The following is a 16405-nucleotide window of genomic DNA, read 5'->3' as shown; positions in this document are numbered from 1 at the left end:
ATTAGCTAAACGGGGCCTGTTAGAATTTTAAGAATGAAGCCGGGCGGAGCGGTACTTTGACCCCCCCCCCTCTCGTGCCCCAGAGGGGAGGCTCCTTCGGGCTACCGATCGAAATCGGCTTGTTTTGATATAAGGAACAACTGTGCCAAGTTTCATGCTTTAATCAAGAAAAAAAAGGTTCGACCTTTTTTTGTCACTTAGAACCCTAGCTAATAGGGAAGATAGACAGGAAATGTAAAAAATACATATTATACAGTAATTAAACATTTTATTTACAGTATTTTACAATAATGGTACCGTAAAACCTATATAACAATAATCCACAGAATAACTTTAAGGGTCCAATCAATTTTAAAATCAAGTACTTAATCATCGTTATTCAATGTCACTCCCATTTCATCACTTTAGGTAGGTACCTACTCATAAAATTCACCGTACCTATGTCCACGTCCTAATAAATCTTCCTCTGAGTTACGAAAACGTGAGTACGAGTATATACTTCAACGGAAATCACATACACTTTTTTGTCCCAAAATGAGGAGCTTTTCAGAGCAGCCAAATTTTATCCAAATCTAACGAATAAAAATTTCGACAACAAAATAAAAGTCGGCCCACAAATGTTGCCCGTCATCTGAAACACCCAAACTTCTGTTTTATTTTAGATGGGCTTGGCGCCTTGCCATTTTCTGAACGTGGAATCATACAGAGTCAACAAGGTATATGATGTGGCTACAGACATGAGTCCGCTCAACTGCCTTAGGCTCTATTTTTGCACAGCTATAAGTATTTGAAATGAAATGGATATGAAATACTACTACTTAGGCCAGAATAGCATTTGTCGGCCTTGTGTTCACATCATTTTGGGACGACAATTGACTATTTACCATAAATTTTATAATTATCATTTAAACATTATAGTGTTGAACATCTGTTGAATCATTTTGTCTAAAGCCCGTCCTTATTTTATCTGCTAGTCCGATCATTGATTTAATTTTAACACATAGACAATTTGTAGACACGCTGGCACCGTCCCACCTCCAACGGACTACTGTAAAAGCGGGCGGGGCGGCGGAAAGCGCCGAAATTCTAAAACATAACAAATATAAGAGCCTCGGTAGAGAGTACTATTTTGTACCATTTGGAGTTGAAACTCTAGGTCCATGGGGTCCCAGCCGCATAAGTTGTTCGCAGAAATCGCGAAGCGTCTGGCTGACGTAACTGGTGACCGAAGAGCTGGCGGCTACCCCGCACAACGTATCAGTATTCCGATACAGCGGGGAAATGCCGCCAGCATCCTTGGTACAATGCCTCAGGGGCCTATTTTAGATTTAAGCTAGTTATTAATTTCGTTTAGTTGTACCACTGTATATATATTGTATGTAAATAAATGATTTAAAATTTTCACAATTAATATTAGTATATTATAGGCAACAAACTACATCAATACACATCTTTGACACCTGAATTTCTTACTTACGACGAGCACTATGGTTTTTAGACATGCAATGCCTTTCTAATCGAACGCGAAAGTAGCTAAACGGGGAGCGTGATCACAGTTTTTCGTCGTTTACAAAGCATGTTTAGGTAATCAAATTAAGTCACACAATACTCTTGACAGTAGACTTACAACTAAAATGACACAATTACACGCCTAGACCTATTATAGCTACGCTCTGCTTTAGCTAGATCGACACGTCTCTGTAAGAAAATCTCCCTTAGTTTCTTAACTGTAGGAGAGATTTTAAAACTATAGTGGTAAAAATAGAGCTAAGGTCACAGGTCCAAAATGGAGCGATTAATCGTCATATCGACTCACTCGCACTATCCCCGGCGGCTAGCCGCGCGTCACCGGCCCGCGCGGCAGCGGCGGGCGTAGTCGGGCGCGAGCTGGTGCAGCCACTGCGCCTGGACGGCGGAGACGGTGACGAGGTAGGCGCGGCGGGTGTGCAGCAGCTCCGTGTAGAGCACGGCGGGCGGCGGCGGGCGCGCGGCGTGCAGCGCGCCGGCCGGGTGCAGCGCGGCCGCCGCGCCGCCCGCCGTCACGTAGCGCGCGCCGCCCGCCGCCGGCCCCGCCCCGCCGCGGATCCACGCGCAGTTTGTGAATAGACCGCTCACCAGACATTTAAGGAGCTGCAAGCGAACGATATGGCAAATTAAGAATAATCGACGACATGCGAGCGCAGATCCGGGAGAACTATGGAGGCAATCAAAGGTCCGATCATATGTTTTCACCACACCAGCTCGGAAAGGCTTACTTTGCACTTCAAAAACTGATAGCAAAGTTGCATTTTATTCACATGTGAGGCAAAGTAATCAAATGCAAATTTTGAGTTGTTTTCTTATGTTTGCTGGTAGATTGATGATTTGGGATGGTAAATATTTAATAACATTCATTTGGATTTGTTTTGGTTTGATTTTGTTTAATATTTTACATTTAATATTTGCTTCGGGTTGGTGTGGTGAAAAATTATGTGTTTCACTCGGGGGCAAATTTTGTTTGACCCTCGTGCTTTGAAACCCTCGCAACGCTCAAGATTCCATTTTTCGAACCACTCGCTACTTTCGTGGTTCAATTTTGGAATCTTTCGCTTGCTCGGGTATCAATATTAGCACGAGCGGTTAAACAACAACTTTGCCCCCTTGTAAAACAAATAACTATTAGCCCTTCAAGAATACCTAGGTATAATCCGGGATCTGCGCATAAAATGAAACTCCACTAAATAACGTCACCAGCTTATCTGCACAACTCGCCTTATTTCCTTGACGTGGGCGCGTAGGCTATGTTGAGCACTTCGTATGCACTTGGTATGCACTTTTGCAGCTGGGTGTACTTTTCTTACCGACACAACACTCAAGATGATCGGTAAGTGCACACGCTACGTAACGCTAACGTATAAAGTCGACTATCTATTAAAATCGAAGGCTAAAAAAATATTCTCTTGTCTTCATCTGTCAAGTAAAGAGTACTTGACAGATAAAGACAAGAACGTATTTTTTATATATGTGTGTATTTGTTATTTATGTAGCTCATAGTAAATCTCGAAAAACCATGACGGTTGAAAATGCCGTTATTTCTTTATTCTTATAAATCTCTGCACACAGTAGTTTTAATTTCGTTACGTTTACATTCCTATTTGGATAATTTAAATTAAAAATAATTCGCGTACCTGATCAGTAGCGTTGCCACAACTTGCGACGGCCAGGTTCAGTCGCTGACAGATTGCTAGCAGTTGTTGACGTACCTCACTGGCGTACACCAAGTTCTTGTGATTTAAATAGTTTTCTTTACACCATTGCTGTAATTAATAAGATTTGTTGTATTTTCGGACCGTGTTAAGGACTCTTGGTAGGTTTTTCTGTGATATTTTAAATTCTAGGGCATATTTATTTTCTAAATTTGTAGGTATGCTATTTAGGAAATAGGCTAATTTGGACTGCATTCAGCAACTTTGTAAATAGTTACTTGTTTTTTATTTACCCATGCTGAACATTTATCTATTTACATATATACTTATATTAACCACTCACCTTTTTCAAGGGCGCTTTGCAAAATGCTTTATAAACGTTTAAAAGGGTCATGTGATCACCCAAAGGCGAGATGAATTTTTGCTTGACTTTTAGCGCTTCTTCCCGTTTGTGCATAGGCGTGTGAAAGATGTTTTCGCTCGACAACATGGCGACTAAACTTAACGCCTGGCGAAAAAAAAACAGTAACATTTAAAACACACTAAAAGTTGATACGATATTTTAACAAATTTTGAATATATCGATTCGGTAACATTGATTGCATGGATGACGTTGACTTTAGTTCGTTTTTTAGCATTACAAAAAAGGTAAACAATCTATTCTAATGTGTCTTTTAATTGAAAATCACGTTTTAAAAATAAGTCACGGCAATTAAGTAACAATTATGAATCTAATACGATCATTTATATTCTTCTACTTTCATAAGTAATAGGTAGTTACTGATTTTTGACAAGCGTCAATTAAAAGACATGTCAAGATCGGTTTACTAACGAATGGGCCAAAAACGTTTCCCAAAGTATCACATCCCAAACTATGTTTCCCAAATTATCATTTCCCAAAAAAATGTTTGGCAAAACAACTTATCGCAAATGTTCAGTTACCAATAGTCTTTTTTGGCAAGTTATTGTTTAGCAAATAATTACTTGGACAAGTTTGATTTTACCAAATATTATTTAGTCAAATGTATCATTAAGCATAACTTACATGTCCCAAAATATTGCATGGCATATAATTTACATACCAATAGAGAGCATAGGAGGCTGCAGAAAATGTAACGTCAAAAAAAAACATTCTTACTGCCAAAAATATGTAGTAAACGATCACTAAAATTAAAACCCATTTTAATGTAAAATGATAACCAAATTTGTTACATCTTGCTATTCTATTAAAGCAAATAACACCAAAGTAATCATTGTAACCCAAAAATAGTAAATAACCACCAGTATTTAAACCACATTATAGTTTAAAATATCATGCAATTTTTTTACATCTCGTTATTCTATTAAATTAATTAATCCACATCGATGACCTTTTTCTGGTACATAGTATTTCGTTTCTGTAAGGATCGCAGTTCTAACCTAACCTAACCCACTTTTCTAATAGCATTTCGATTCTGTGAGGGTCACTGTTCTAACCTAACCTAACCCACTTTTCTGATAGCGGTTCAGTTTTGTGAGAATCGCAGTTCAAACCTAACCCAACTCACCCAAATTACGTAGAATTTAACGTACCTATATTAACATAACAAAAAGTACAAATTTAAATAGAGATGCCTATTTGTCAAATGTGCGAAGTGACAATTTTGACTAAACATCGTTTTGGAATATAATATTAGACAATAAAAAACATTTGCTAAATAAGTTTTTGGCCTAATAACATTTGACAAAGTAAAATCATGCCAAATGATAATTTGACCAAATAAATTATATGCGAAGTGTGACTTTGCTAAAGGTTCCTTAGGGAAATGAAACTATTGCGATAAGTTTGTTGGGAAGTGAAATTTGGCGAAATGTATTTGGCCCAAACGAAAGTACACCGTCAAGATCGCTTACCTTCTCTCTAGTGCTAAAAAAAAAGAACTATAGTAATAGTTATGACCGACTTCTATAATTTTATAGATACAAACCTCGTCAAGACAGTCGAATTCTGGTGCACTCAGAAGTACTTTAGCGTATTTGGGATCAATTGGGAAAGATGCCATTTTTTTCCCCAGAACAGTCAACTTTGGACTAGCCTCATTATCAATAGCACCTGAAAATAGCATTATTTATTACTACGAGTATTTAAAAAACATATTTGTAACAGATGCATTTATCTACGACGATGCGAATTTACTTTGCAACCCGAGGAATTAAAATTTTACAAGGATGCATTAACACATAAATTATTAAGTATTTTTCTTTGAGTGCAAGTGGCGAGAACCGCAAATATACAAAGGATTATGCATACTGGTTAATACTAATATATGTGTGGACAGAACTTAAAATCAATAAAATTACACAACGATCCATGGGAGTAAACGACATTAACACAAATCAAATCACCTACTGAAAATTGTATAACATTATCACACTGGTTTTCAAATTGAAACTCACCAAGTTCTTTTAATAATGTTAATGAGGCATTGATAGAGTCCATCGGCGGTGTATCTATAAGTGGGAACGTGCTAGGTTCAATGCCTGCTGCGATCAACAACAGTATCGTAGGCGCCAGTGGACATCTGGAAAAATAATATACTTACATCAATCAGACATTCGTTTTCATTTAGATTCCAAAAAACATAGGTATTTTGTTACTGGTTAATATTTTGTGTAATATAAAAAAAGTCTATTCAGAACGGTTTTTGCTGGGTTTTTGGCAGAAATAACTTATGGCAATAATTTCGATCGTAAAAGGTTAATTCAACACTGAGATTAACATGCGTCCTGGGGTGGCCATAAGAATTTTCCAAATCGGTCCAGCTGTCTTCTGCAAATCGTGGAACATATGTATCACATATTTTATTTAAAAAAAGACGAATTGAAAACTCTTCTGCTACGCCACCTGTCTCTTTTCGGTAAAGAAAAACATTGTGAGGAAACGGTACATGGGCGGTACCATACCTGACAATCTCGGGGGTACTGTGCGCTGGCCGGGACGCGAAATCCTTAGCGGTGAATAGGCGGTAGGCTGCGCCGGCGGCGGTGCGGCCCGCGCGGCCGGCGCGCTGCCACGCCGCTGCTTGCGCGCACGCGCGGACTCGCAGGCGCTCCGCCCCGGTCGCTGTGCACCAAGTCCTGCAAACATGTGCATATTCTGTAGTTTGATTTTCTTTTTTCTTCAGAGGATACATTTCGAAACTGCTTCAATTCCTATGTCATATTATATTAATAAAAACCAGAGGGCCTACGTTCGACGTGTTGTCTCTCTGTCGCACTTTTAAATTTGTACGTAAGCGTGACGGTGAGGCAACACGGCAACAGTAGGGCCTATGTAATCAACGATTAATATCTTACCTTTCCTTTACAACTCCTGTATCAATAACACATTTTATTTGTGGGATAGTGACAGAAGCCTCTGCGATATTAGTGGCTAGAACAACTTTCCTCATCCCTGCCGGTGTCTGCTTCCACACCTGCAATTGCTTGGCTGCAGGGAGTCCGGCATATAGGGGACATACTAATAAAGGAGGGCCAGGCGCTTCCTGAAACATACAATCTGACATCAAGAAACTGTAGCCAAGCAAAGAAGAAGTAATCTTTCCCCGCAAATTTAAAAAATCTATTAAAGTGCTATTTTAGCTATGTAGTGTCTGTTATTTCATTTGTATTTGTGTATGGATAAGGGACACTCAATATTGGGGGGTTGCTTGTGTCGTGGAAGTCAAAATTTATTACGTCTCAACCGCTTAATGTATGTAGTAATGTCATTAAAAATACAATGTGGATTTTTTATTCAACAAAATAAGGGGCTCTTATTTAATCTAATTATTACTCAAAATTTAAAATTGGCAAGTCTACTTACTTTAGCTATTTGCTTAATGTTGTACATGACTGTTTCAATTTCTTCTTGTCCCGTCAGAAACACCAGAAAATCATTGCTAAAAATATATTCAAAATAAACTGTAAATTGACAAATACAAACAAATCACTAAAAACCAGAAAATAGTTCTGAATCGAGAGTAAAGTTAATTAATAATTACACTATTTAACGCATTCACTGCCAGGGGGCGTGGCCTAGGAACAAACTTGTATGACGGTGAACGGTGAACGCACAATTTAAATTTTTTTAGGCTTTTTGTAGCATGCCCAGTCTTACGCAAGATACAATACATGATCATATTAAATGTTGTGTAGCTATGAACTACCTAAATAATGTAGCTACAGAAAAAAAGCCTTTTAATACTTACTTTGCAGGCATAGTTCTATGAAGTTCAAACAGTGTGCACACTGCAGCATATTGATAATCCTCCTGTTTCATCTTTGAGTGGTAGATAGTAACAGGGTGCGTCCGGCCTTCTAAATATATCACTGGGCAGTTATTGAAGTATGTTCTGAAGGTGTCTACGTCCATTGTTGCGGACATCACAATGACCTGCAAAGATAGGGAGGTAATCATTAGTTTACATCCTAATAATGACAACAAGTGTTATTCTCAGCGAAACTTAAAGCATTTAGTAACTGGAGACGTCATGGCTGTCATTTTCTGTACAAAACCGTGTGCCAACTTTTGCGTGGGAGTGTATTGCTATTTCTACATGATTTGTACGTAACGTAAAAATTGCCATGTCAGCCCATATAAAAGTTTGCACAACTGTGCAAGGTTTATGGCAGAGGAGTAAGCTTCTTAGAGACACTGCGAAACTGGGGCCCATGTTGGGACCTATTTATGTTGCATAAAGCTGCTGCAGGTCAAACTAGCTTGAGTAATTTATAAAATTCTCTTTTCCTGCTTTCCCTAAGCACAACATAATTAACAAAATATTATTACAAAAAGCAATATTACCTTAAGAGGGTTTAGTTTCTTTTCTAGTCTTTCCTTTTGCGCCAGTTTAACAATGCCAAAGAGCACATCAGTACTAACTGTGCGTTCATGGGCCTCATCTAACACCACGATGGAATACTTCTTCAGCAGAGGATCAACTATGGCTTCCCTGAGCAACATACCATCTGTCAAGTATTTTAGTTTGGTTCTAGGGCTAGTCATGTCCTCAAATCTAACCGAATACCTGGAAAACATAATGTACCTTGTAGATTATATTAGCATTAAGCATCATGCAAGCATGTTTGAAATTTAAAGTAGGGCATTAATTTTAGTCTTAGCATTAATCTTATTCTCATTTATTCATTCAATTTCAGTTTTAGTTAAGAGTATACTCTATTATAGTAGACTGCATTCTAACTGAAAATCCAATTGAAGACTGCTTGCTAGCACTACAAGTGGGTAGTTTCAAAGTCAATAGAATTTAAGATTACAATATTGAATTGCAGAACTTTCCAATGACTTTGAAAGTTCATACAAATTAGTGTGTATGTTGGAAGAGTTAGTTTTTTTTATGGTATAGGAGGCAAATGAGCAGATAAATCGCCTGATGGTAAACAATTACCACTGGCCATGGACACCCCCAACACCAGAGGAGTTCTAAGTGCATTGTAGGCCTTTAAGATGGGAATAATTCAGTAAAAGTTTTTACACCTAACCTTGATCTACTACTTAATACTGTACTAAAAAATCTTACATTAGACAGCTAAATTGACATGAGTACAACAAATCAACCATATCATAAATCAACATAGCAGTATTATAAAAAAAAAATATTTTACCCTACAATATTCCCAATATTTGTGCTCATTTCAGCAGCAACCCTGATAGCAATAGTGATGGCTGCAACTCTTCGCGGTTGTGTCACAGCAATGCATCCCGCTCCTTCTAAACGCTGTTCATGAATCAGCTGAGGTATTTGAGTTGTTTTCCCGCTGCCAGTTTCACCAATCAATATCATTGTATCATTTTTCTTAATTTCTTCCAATAGTCTAAGACAAATAAAGCAGCGGGTTAAATATGGTACTCTGTAAAAACATCAAATCCAAATAATTTCTACTAAGATCAATTTTACATTAAATACACACCTGCCCCTAACTGTATACACGGGCAAACGTTTTCTTGCTTCCAATAGGTTTTCTACAACAGCTTGTTTTACTGGAGATTTCTCAATTCCATTTTGAGGCTTACAACCATTAGTAATCAAAGGTTTATTTTCTGTATTGCAGGATTTTTTCTTTTTAACATTTAAGTTTTCCATAAAGGTTTTTCTCTTAAAGTTATCAATTTTGCCTCCATTCTGCTTGCCCATTGAGGTATATTTGGAATCCATTGTAGAAATCTGAAATAGATTAGTTACATTACCAATTTACCATAGTACATAAATCGATGCATCATATTACATTACAAATCGTCAGATTAGAGGCCACTGAGAGACAATGTTAATAGTAAAAATATTGAAATAACCTCATCAACTTCTTCGTTCTTTCTCAACGCAGATATCAAATGTTTACGTACATTGCAGTATCAATATAATGATTAAATCACTGAAAAAACGTGCAAGGCCATTCGGCAATGATAGCCATGGAACCTGGAAATATTTCATTACACTACGTACGTTATTCACTTTATTTATTTTGCCGTGATCGTGCTCTGGATTAAGGATGGATTAAGTTAACACCAAACAGAAAGCACAGGAGGTGGCGCCGCAAACTACGATTATAAGAGCAACTTTGTCACACTACACATATAACCAAAAACTATCGAGCTAACTGTCAAAAATGTGGAAAGAAACGTTCCGTATTGTACATGTTGCTTCACACCTCTTTTTACAAATAAAAACCATAATAACATTTAGTCAAATAAACATATTTTTTATCTCTCTCGCATAATAACGTTTAGTCAAATAAACATATTTTTTATCACTCAACCAGATTATCCCTCTGTCGCATGTACCCGTGATATTCCTTTAATTTTTTTACATTGTTTGCAAACTTCACCTAGCCATATTCAGTTTCAATCACCTCATTTAGGACTGCATGTAGCGTAGTGTCATCTGTCCGTCTGTCATGATCTTTGGTCATGATTATGCCTGTCCCAAGGGCCCAACGTTTTCTGTTCTCTTTCACGGCGCAGCAAACTAGTATCATTTCTCTCTCCTCGCTCTTTTAAAAATGCCGTTTGTCAAAACAGGACAACCATACTGTTGACAAGGTGGACTTCAAATCAAGTGTTGCCTTCCTTGATGCGCCCAGGCTGTGTATGTGTGCGTAAAAGCGTATATGTGTGCTCTTTTAGGGATGTGAAAAGTCGATTTTAATCATGTTATATATCGATAAACGCTACACAGCGGAACGAAATAGCGATTAATTGAAGCTTCAATATCTTCGTTAAACATAAACATAATTGAAATGCTAATGGATAATGAATATATTATAATATAATTCAATTATTGCGGAACACCTATTTTAGGAGGTATATATGTATTTTAATTAAATATCTGAACTTTCCCTTGGTTTCCTGCTGGGGCGTGACTATAAAATTGTGATCTGATAACCACAATAAAGAATAAAAGCGTTTTTGGTCATTTTAGGTATCGTTAAGCCTTTGAAGTAAAATTAAAATTGCAAGAAATGTCGATAGTTTATCGATATGACTTTATCGACATGGCTACAGCAACGTGGGCCTCATTGTTAATCGTACACTAAACAAAAGTGGCAACAGTGACAGCTCGCTGAGACACCGTCTTTATATATTATAAGTCTATGGCCTGTCCTGTCGCAACACTCGCAACGCAAGTGAAAATTAAATCTTGCAAAGGCGTATCTTCCTTGCGTATTTAGTGGCAGTAATTCACACTATGATAACATCCAAAGTATTTCAACGAAGTTTTAGCAAATATGGTTTTTTATGCTCCGAATCAAAAAACCCTTTTAAAAGGACATGGGATACAATTGCCAAAGAATTACCGGCTATGTTCGGCCTGAATAACAAAACCTCAAGTTATCCAGAACATGCCGATATAGTAGTTATTGGAGGTGGATATATTGGCTCATCTGTTGCATATTGGCTGAAAACAAAAGCCGGCCACGGACTTTCTGTTGTTGTACTAGAAAAAGATCCAACAGTAAGTGTATCTTTATTTGGGTATAATAAGTGTAACATCTAAAATACTTACTATTCCAACTTTTCCAGAAATAGGTCAAAACTGGGATGGGATTTGTTCAGTATTTGTCCCTTTTGATTTTTTGTGCTATACTTGTATAACTTAAATATACATTTCATATTTCATTCAATTTGTTTCCAGTATGCTGCAGCGAGAAAAAATATCTCATGCGGATCACTAACTCAACATTTCTCGTTACCAGAAAATATATATCTTTCCCAACACAGCGCTGAATTTTTAAGGAATGTAAAGGATAATCTGGGTCCGGATGTTGACCTAAAATATGTACCTAAAGGGCACTTACTGCTAGCTTGTGAGGAACATGCTGAAAAACTTGAGCAAAATATCTATGTTCAAAGGGAATATGGCATCAGAAATGAACTGTTGAGTGCAAAGGAAATAAAAAATAAATTCCCTTGGATAAACACTGATGATATCAAACTTGGTCTGTTTTTTTTATAAATTTGTTTGTTATGAATTAATACATTTTATATGAGTAGTTGAATACCTAATTTTTTTTTTTTCTAGGATGTTTGGGGTATGAGTCTGAAGGAACCTTTGATTCTCTGGCCCTGCTTGGAGGTCTTGTAAAAAAATCTTTAGATATGGGAACAACTTACATTCACGCTGAAGTAACAGGATTTGAATTAGAGAAACAAAGAGATGTATTAATGGAGGGTATCAAGCCTGGTTCATTTGAAAGGATAAACAAAGTTGTGTTCAGAACACCAGAAAATGAAGAACACTCCATAAAATTTGCTGCTTGTATTTTAGCTGCAGGACATGAGTCTAGTCAAGTTGCCCAATTAGCTAGAATAGGTAATGGTGATGGCTTATTAGCCATACCATTACCAATTGAGAAAAGGTAAACAATCAAAACCAATTATTTTCATCAGATGGTATATGATTTGTATGTCACTGGTGCTTCTATGTTAGTTACAGATACAGATAATCTTTAACCCTTTAACCGCCAGAGTCTGATATATAAGACATTACATATCCAGCTCATTTCGCCACAGTCTGATAAATAAGACAAAGACCTGATTAGGTTTTTACAATACATTTATAACTCCTGTAACTATGCCAACCTTACTCTGCATGGTACAATTACTGTCGGTGGCGACACAAGCACGCTCGATCAAAAATTGCTGGCGGTTAAAAGGTTAAAATAAACATGTATTAATATTTTACATTATGTTTCTTTTACAGAGAGTCTGATGTGTATTCCGTAGAAAATATGACTAATACCACAGGCCTGAATACACCTCTTGTAATGGATACAAGTGGAGTTTGGATAAGGAAAGATGGCTTAGGGAGTAACCTCCTGTGTGGTGCCGTTCCTCTTCTTTCACAGAGTGCTACTGGCTTGTTTGGTGATGATTACATGGACCAAATAATAAAACCTTCATTATTCAACAGGATACCACAATGTAACGTTGCACAGGTAAAAAAACTTGAAACTTTTATTTAAAATTGCAACTTAAAAAGATCATGTTTTAATTAGTTGATTTATCATTTCTCTTAGGTCACCAGTGTTGCAACTGAAGCATATGACTATTGTCATTATGATGACACTGGTATTTTGGGACCACATTCATATCATAATAACTTGTACATAGCTGCTGGTTTTGGGAAGCAAGGTAATGGCAAATTTGTATTGAATTTTTAACTATATAAATGAAATAGTTGTTTTAGTTGTTATCCTACTTATCCTAAACATATCCCCTCCATAGATCAGTTTTGTTATATTGAATGAAGTCTCAGTCCTTATTATTGGAACTAATAATCATAACTATAAAATTTAAAGAATCATATAAAATATTGTTTGCCCTCAGGTTGCCAGCATGCACCAGGTATTGGCAGAGCTATTGCTGAGCTGATAGTAGACGGCCAGTATGTTTCTACAGACTTTACAAGGCTAGGCTTTGACAGATTCCTCACAGACAGCCCATTAATAGAATTTAACATTTATTAATTCAAAAATAAATAAAAATATAGCTAATTTAAGTAAAAACAAATGAGTTTCATTACTTCATTTTATTTAGACTATGTGAAGAAACAGATTTTTTAAAAGTCACAGTCATATTTTGTATAGAAAATTTATTAACATAAATAAATTGAACCAACTTATTTTACAAACCTAAATAACAATAAGTTTAGTAAACCTATCAATTAACATATACTGATGCTGTAATTTAGCAACAGAAACTTTGTATCAAAATGTAATAAATAATATAGTAATTTCCACCACTTCTATACCTGTTAATTTGAATAATGTGTCTGAATTTCTATCATAGGTAATATTATAAATTATCAGCACTACTATTAATAACGGAAAATAACAATAAAATTTATTATGAAACTACCTTTAGTCCCTATTTACTTGAACTGTGCTGGTGGAGCTGCAAACAGAGCTCCACCCTGCTTTGACGCCACACGGGATGGCGCAAATCCCAGCAATTTCTGGATATTTTGCCTGAAAATAAAAACAAAATTAAGAAAAAAGAAACAAAATATCTTCATCCTGATTTTTTCATGCTATGCCATTGTGGCGCATCACAATACTGGCTGCCCACAACCTGTCTACATGTAAAAGTCATTCCGTCAGAACTAAATTTTCCTTCTACAACACGGAAAGTCTTTGACACATTTACATAGACACATTTCACACTAGAAAATAAGGTGTATCCCTAATTTTCTTGTAACTTGTTTCAATTACCTTATACTCATAGTGCACAATATGTACAAGAAAATAAATGAGCAATCAGAGAAGTCATCTCCTGGCAAGTTCCTGTGACTTAGTCCTTGAATCCATGAAATGGGATAAAAAGGCAGCTTGGCTACTACTCTTCCATCAAATCTGTAAAGGCACAAAGTAATTAATTTGTTTAATTGAATGTACTGAAACCAATTTGAATAGAGAAAGAAAGTAACAAATAGGAGACTTCCTATGTTTTGTAACTTATAAGTTGAAAATATGAAAGTAAACATCAGGCATACTTACATACTGTTAAACATGCTAAGCAATGCCGTAAAAGCAAAGCCTATGGCAAACATTGACTTCATTTTCACTAAAGACAAGTCCCGGTTGTTATTTTTAAGCCTCTCCTCTTCACGTTCAATCTTCTTCTTATGTTGTTTGTCCAATGAGTCACCATGGGCCTCCTTGCGCTTCTCCACTAAAATATAATAATTTAATAATGTAAGTGCCAGACCTTGTGAGGACCCCCAACAATAGAAGTATAAAATCCACAGGTTTGTTAATATGTACTAAACCGGCACTTCATACTTTGGCAACACTTAAGCTACAGCAACGCTTACCAAGGCCACTTGCCTACTGTTGCTACAGTAGACAGTGCTTCTAGATTAGTCGATATACATAAATTTCCAAACTATCCCACATTCAAAGTTATCCCAATGCTCCTTATGCTAAATGGACGTCTACAGCTCTAGACATAAGTATACACAAACGCTGACACATAATACGCCAATTTCAATGGCTGAGCGGCAAATGGGTCAGTATCACAGCATCCCTACAATTTAGAACCAAGAACATAATATGTCGATCATGGCATCTGCTACTTACATTTTTTACTTTGTCGCTCCACCTCAACCTTAAGTTTTTGATATTTTTCTGTTCTATAGACAAGAATCCATGTCAAGCCTGAAAATATGGGTAGCATTACTAATAAATTAATTATATAAGTATTATTATTTAACTCTTCATGAATAAGTTTATATTGAGTGAAATTACCTTCTCCTAAAAAGGCCGTACAAATCGAAATGAAAACAATTAACAACGAATCACTCCACATGTTTACTTATATACGTTCTTCGAACTATAAACACAAAAGCTCTCTTGTTTTACTACAATATCAAAAATCTCCCTTAAGCTTGAAAAAATATGAATTAATTTAAAGTTCAGATGATGTAGCCCACCATGAGCCCACCGACCGATTAATTTTAATTACTAAATTAGTAGACAGTAGATGTATGAGTTGAGTAGTGTGACATATGTCAAGAATGACGTTCCTCCACTTCCGCCAACGCAAAATTATGGTCCGAGCTGAACTATATAATTAGGTGTCAAAATAACAATTTGACTCAATGTAAAACATTTCTTTTGTAATATAGAACAAAAAATTGTTTTGTAGGTAAACTATACGATGAAAAATATGTACGACATTTTAAAGTTATATATTTTGTTGCATTGCATCCAAAATTTGAACTCATGCGTTTGATTTGGAACTACCGAGTTGACCGAATGAATAGGAAATGCACATGTGGAAAAAATATCGGTCGCCTAAATCTTAAAGGGTCTATACATTTGACGATTTGACATCGATAGCTCGTTGCGATATTTCAAGGTCTAAGCCTAAGCGCGCACCACGATTTAAATTTTTGCGACACGATTTTAGAATCGCGCTGTAATTTATCGCAGAAAATTCACTGCGCGCACTGCGATGAAAAGTCGACGATTTGTTCATTCTCGACATGGATTTCGTACCAGTCGCTTGTCGTGAAACAATATGCAAACGCTGTATGACTTTAAGTATTTATACCACAAAGGTGATCTCCTTCTATTTCTATAATTAAACGGTCAACATCTAGCGTCTCATCATGTGACTCCATTGGAGAAGCAGGTTCCGATATGTTGACGCTTGGAGAGCGAAATGCCGAGTTGCTGACTGAGGTCCGGGGTGCGATTTTATTATCGCAGTGCGCGCGGGGCCATACAACTCCGTATGCTGCAATTCACTTTGCGACAATCGCGTCGCGAGCAGTCGCGGAAAAATGTGAGAAATCACAATTTTAAGATCGCTGCTATTTTTTTGTCGCATATGCGCGCACTGCCATATAAACAAATACGTTACATTTCTGCGACTAAATTATCGCGCGACAAAAAGTCGTGGTGCGCGCTTGGCCTAACTTGGCAAAGGTGCAAAATTTAGATAAGCTCAGTGTAGGTGCAAACGTATAAAAAACGTGATTCTGTTATATGGAGTACTCGTAGCTCGCTGCACTAAAAATCCCTTAATGTTGCAAGTTTGTGTCATATTTTGTGAATAGGGAATATTAGGCAAAGCTCTGCGTAGGTGGCACCACTAGCACATACAGTAAACAAACCTCATTGACATCATCAATGACACATCCTGCGTCACTAGGTCAATCACATGGCCTACCGTGAAACAC

General features: G+C 36.9%; 3 protein-coding genes across 4 annotated transcripts; 1 reads left to right on the top strand and 2 right to left on the bottom strand.

Moving 5' to 3' along the window:
* Positions 1–254: 254 nt before the first annotated feature.
* On the bottom strand, positions 255–9775 carry LOC134663638 (ATP-dependent RNA helicase DHX33-like). Of its 2 annotated transcripts, none has more exons than XM_063520059.1 (13): positions 9514–9775; positions 9135–9388; positions 8829–9038; positions 8011–8233; positions 7415–7599; positions 7030–7105; positions 6522–6709; positions 6129–6302; positions 5622–5746; positions 5153–5277; positions 3529–3693; positions 3168–3296; positions 255–2130 (listed from the first exon to the last, which is right to left on the bottom strand). In XM_063520059.1, exons 2-13 carry the CDS (start codon positions 9377–9379, stop codon positions 1846–1848), a joined length of 2130 nt encoding a protein of 709 aa, XP_063376129.1. In that variant the 5' UTR covers positions 9380–9388; positions 9514–9775; the 3' UTR covers positions 255–1845. The 2 variants fall into 2 exon arrangements, with proteins under 2 accessions (XP_063376129.1, XP_063376130.1); XM_063520060.1 differs by having other exon boundaries at positions 9665–9760.
* A 1045-nt stretch (positions 9776–10820) lies between these two features.
* LOC134663635 (FAD-dependent oxidoreductase domain-containing protein 1) lies at positions 10821–13195 on the top strand. The gene is made up of 6 exons (XM_063520055.1): positions 10821–11173; positions 11354–11657; positions 11741–12077; positions 12422–12656; positions 12738–12852; positions 13048–13195. Exons 1-6 carry the CDS (start codon positions 10907–10909, stop codon positions 13185–13187), a joined length of 1398 nt encoding a protein of 465 aa, XP_063376125.1. The 5' UTR covers positions 10821–10906; the 3' UTR covers positions 13188–13195.
* Positions 13196–13295: 100 nt separating this feature from the next.
* Positions 13296–15181, bottom strand: LOC134663636 (calcium load-activated calcium channel). Its single transcript, XM_063520056.1, has 5 exons — positions 14967–15181; positions 14799–14876; positions 14217–14391; positions 13932–14072; positions 13296–13688 (listed from the first exon to the last, which is right to left on the bottom strand). Exons 1-5 carry the CDS (start codon positions 15025–15027, stop codon positions 13592–13594), a joined length of 552 nt encoding a protein of 183 aa, XP_063376126.1. The 5' UTR covers positions 15028–15181; the 3' UTR covers positions 13296–13591.
* Positions 15182–16405: the final 1224 nt, after the last annotated feature.

This window comes from Cydia fagiglandana, chromosome 4, assembly GCF_963556715.1.
Source record: "Cydia fagiglandana chromosome 4, ilCydFagi1.1, whole genome shotgun sequence".
NCBI classification, from domain to species: Eukaryota; Metazoa; Arthropoda; class Insecta; order Lepidoptera; family Tortricidae; genus Cydia; species Cydia fagiglandana.
Note: the sequence above shows the minus strand (reverse complement) of the source record. Positions and strands in the feature narration are given on the sequence as shown.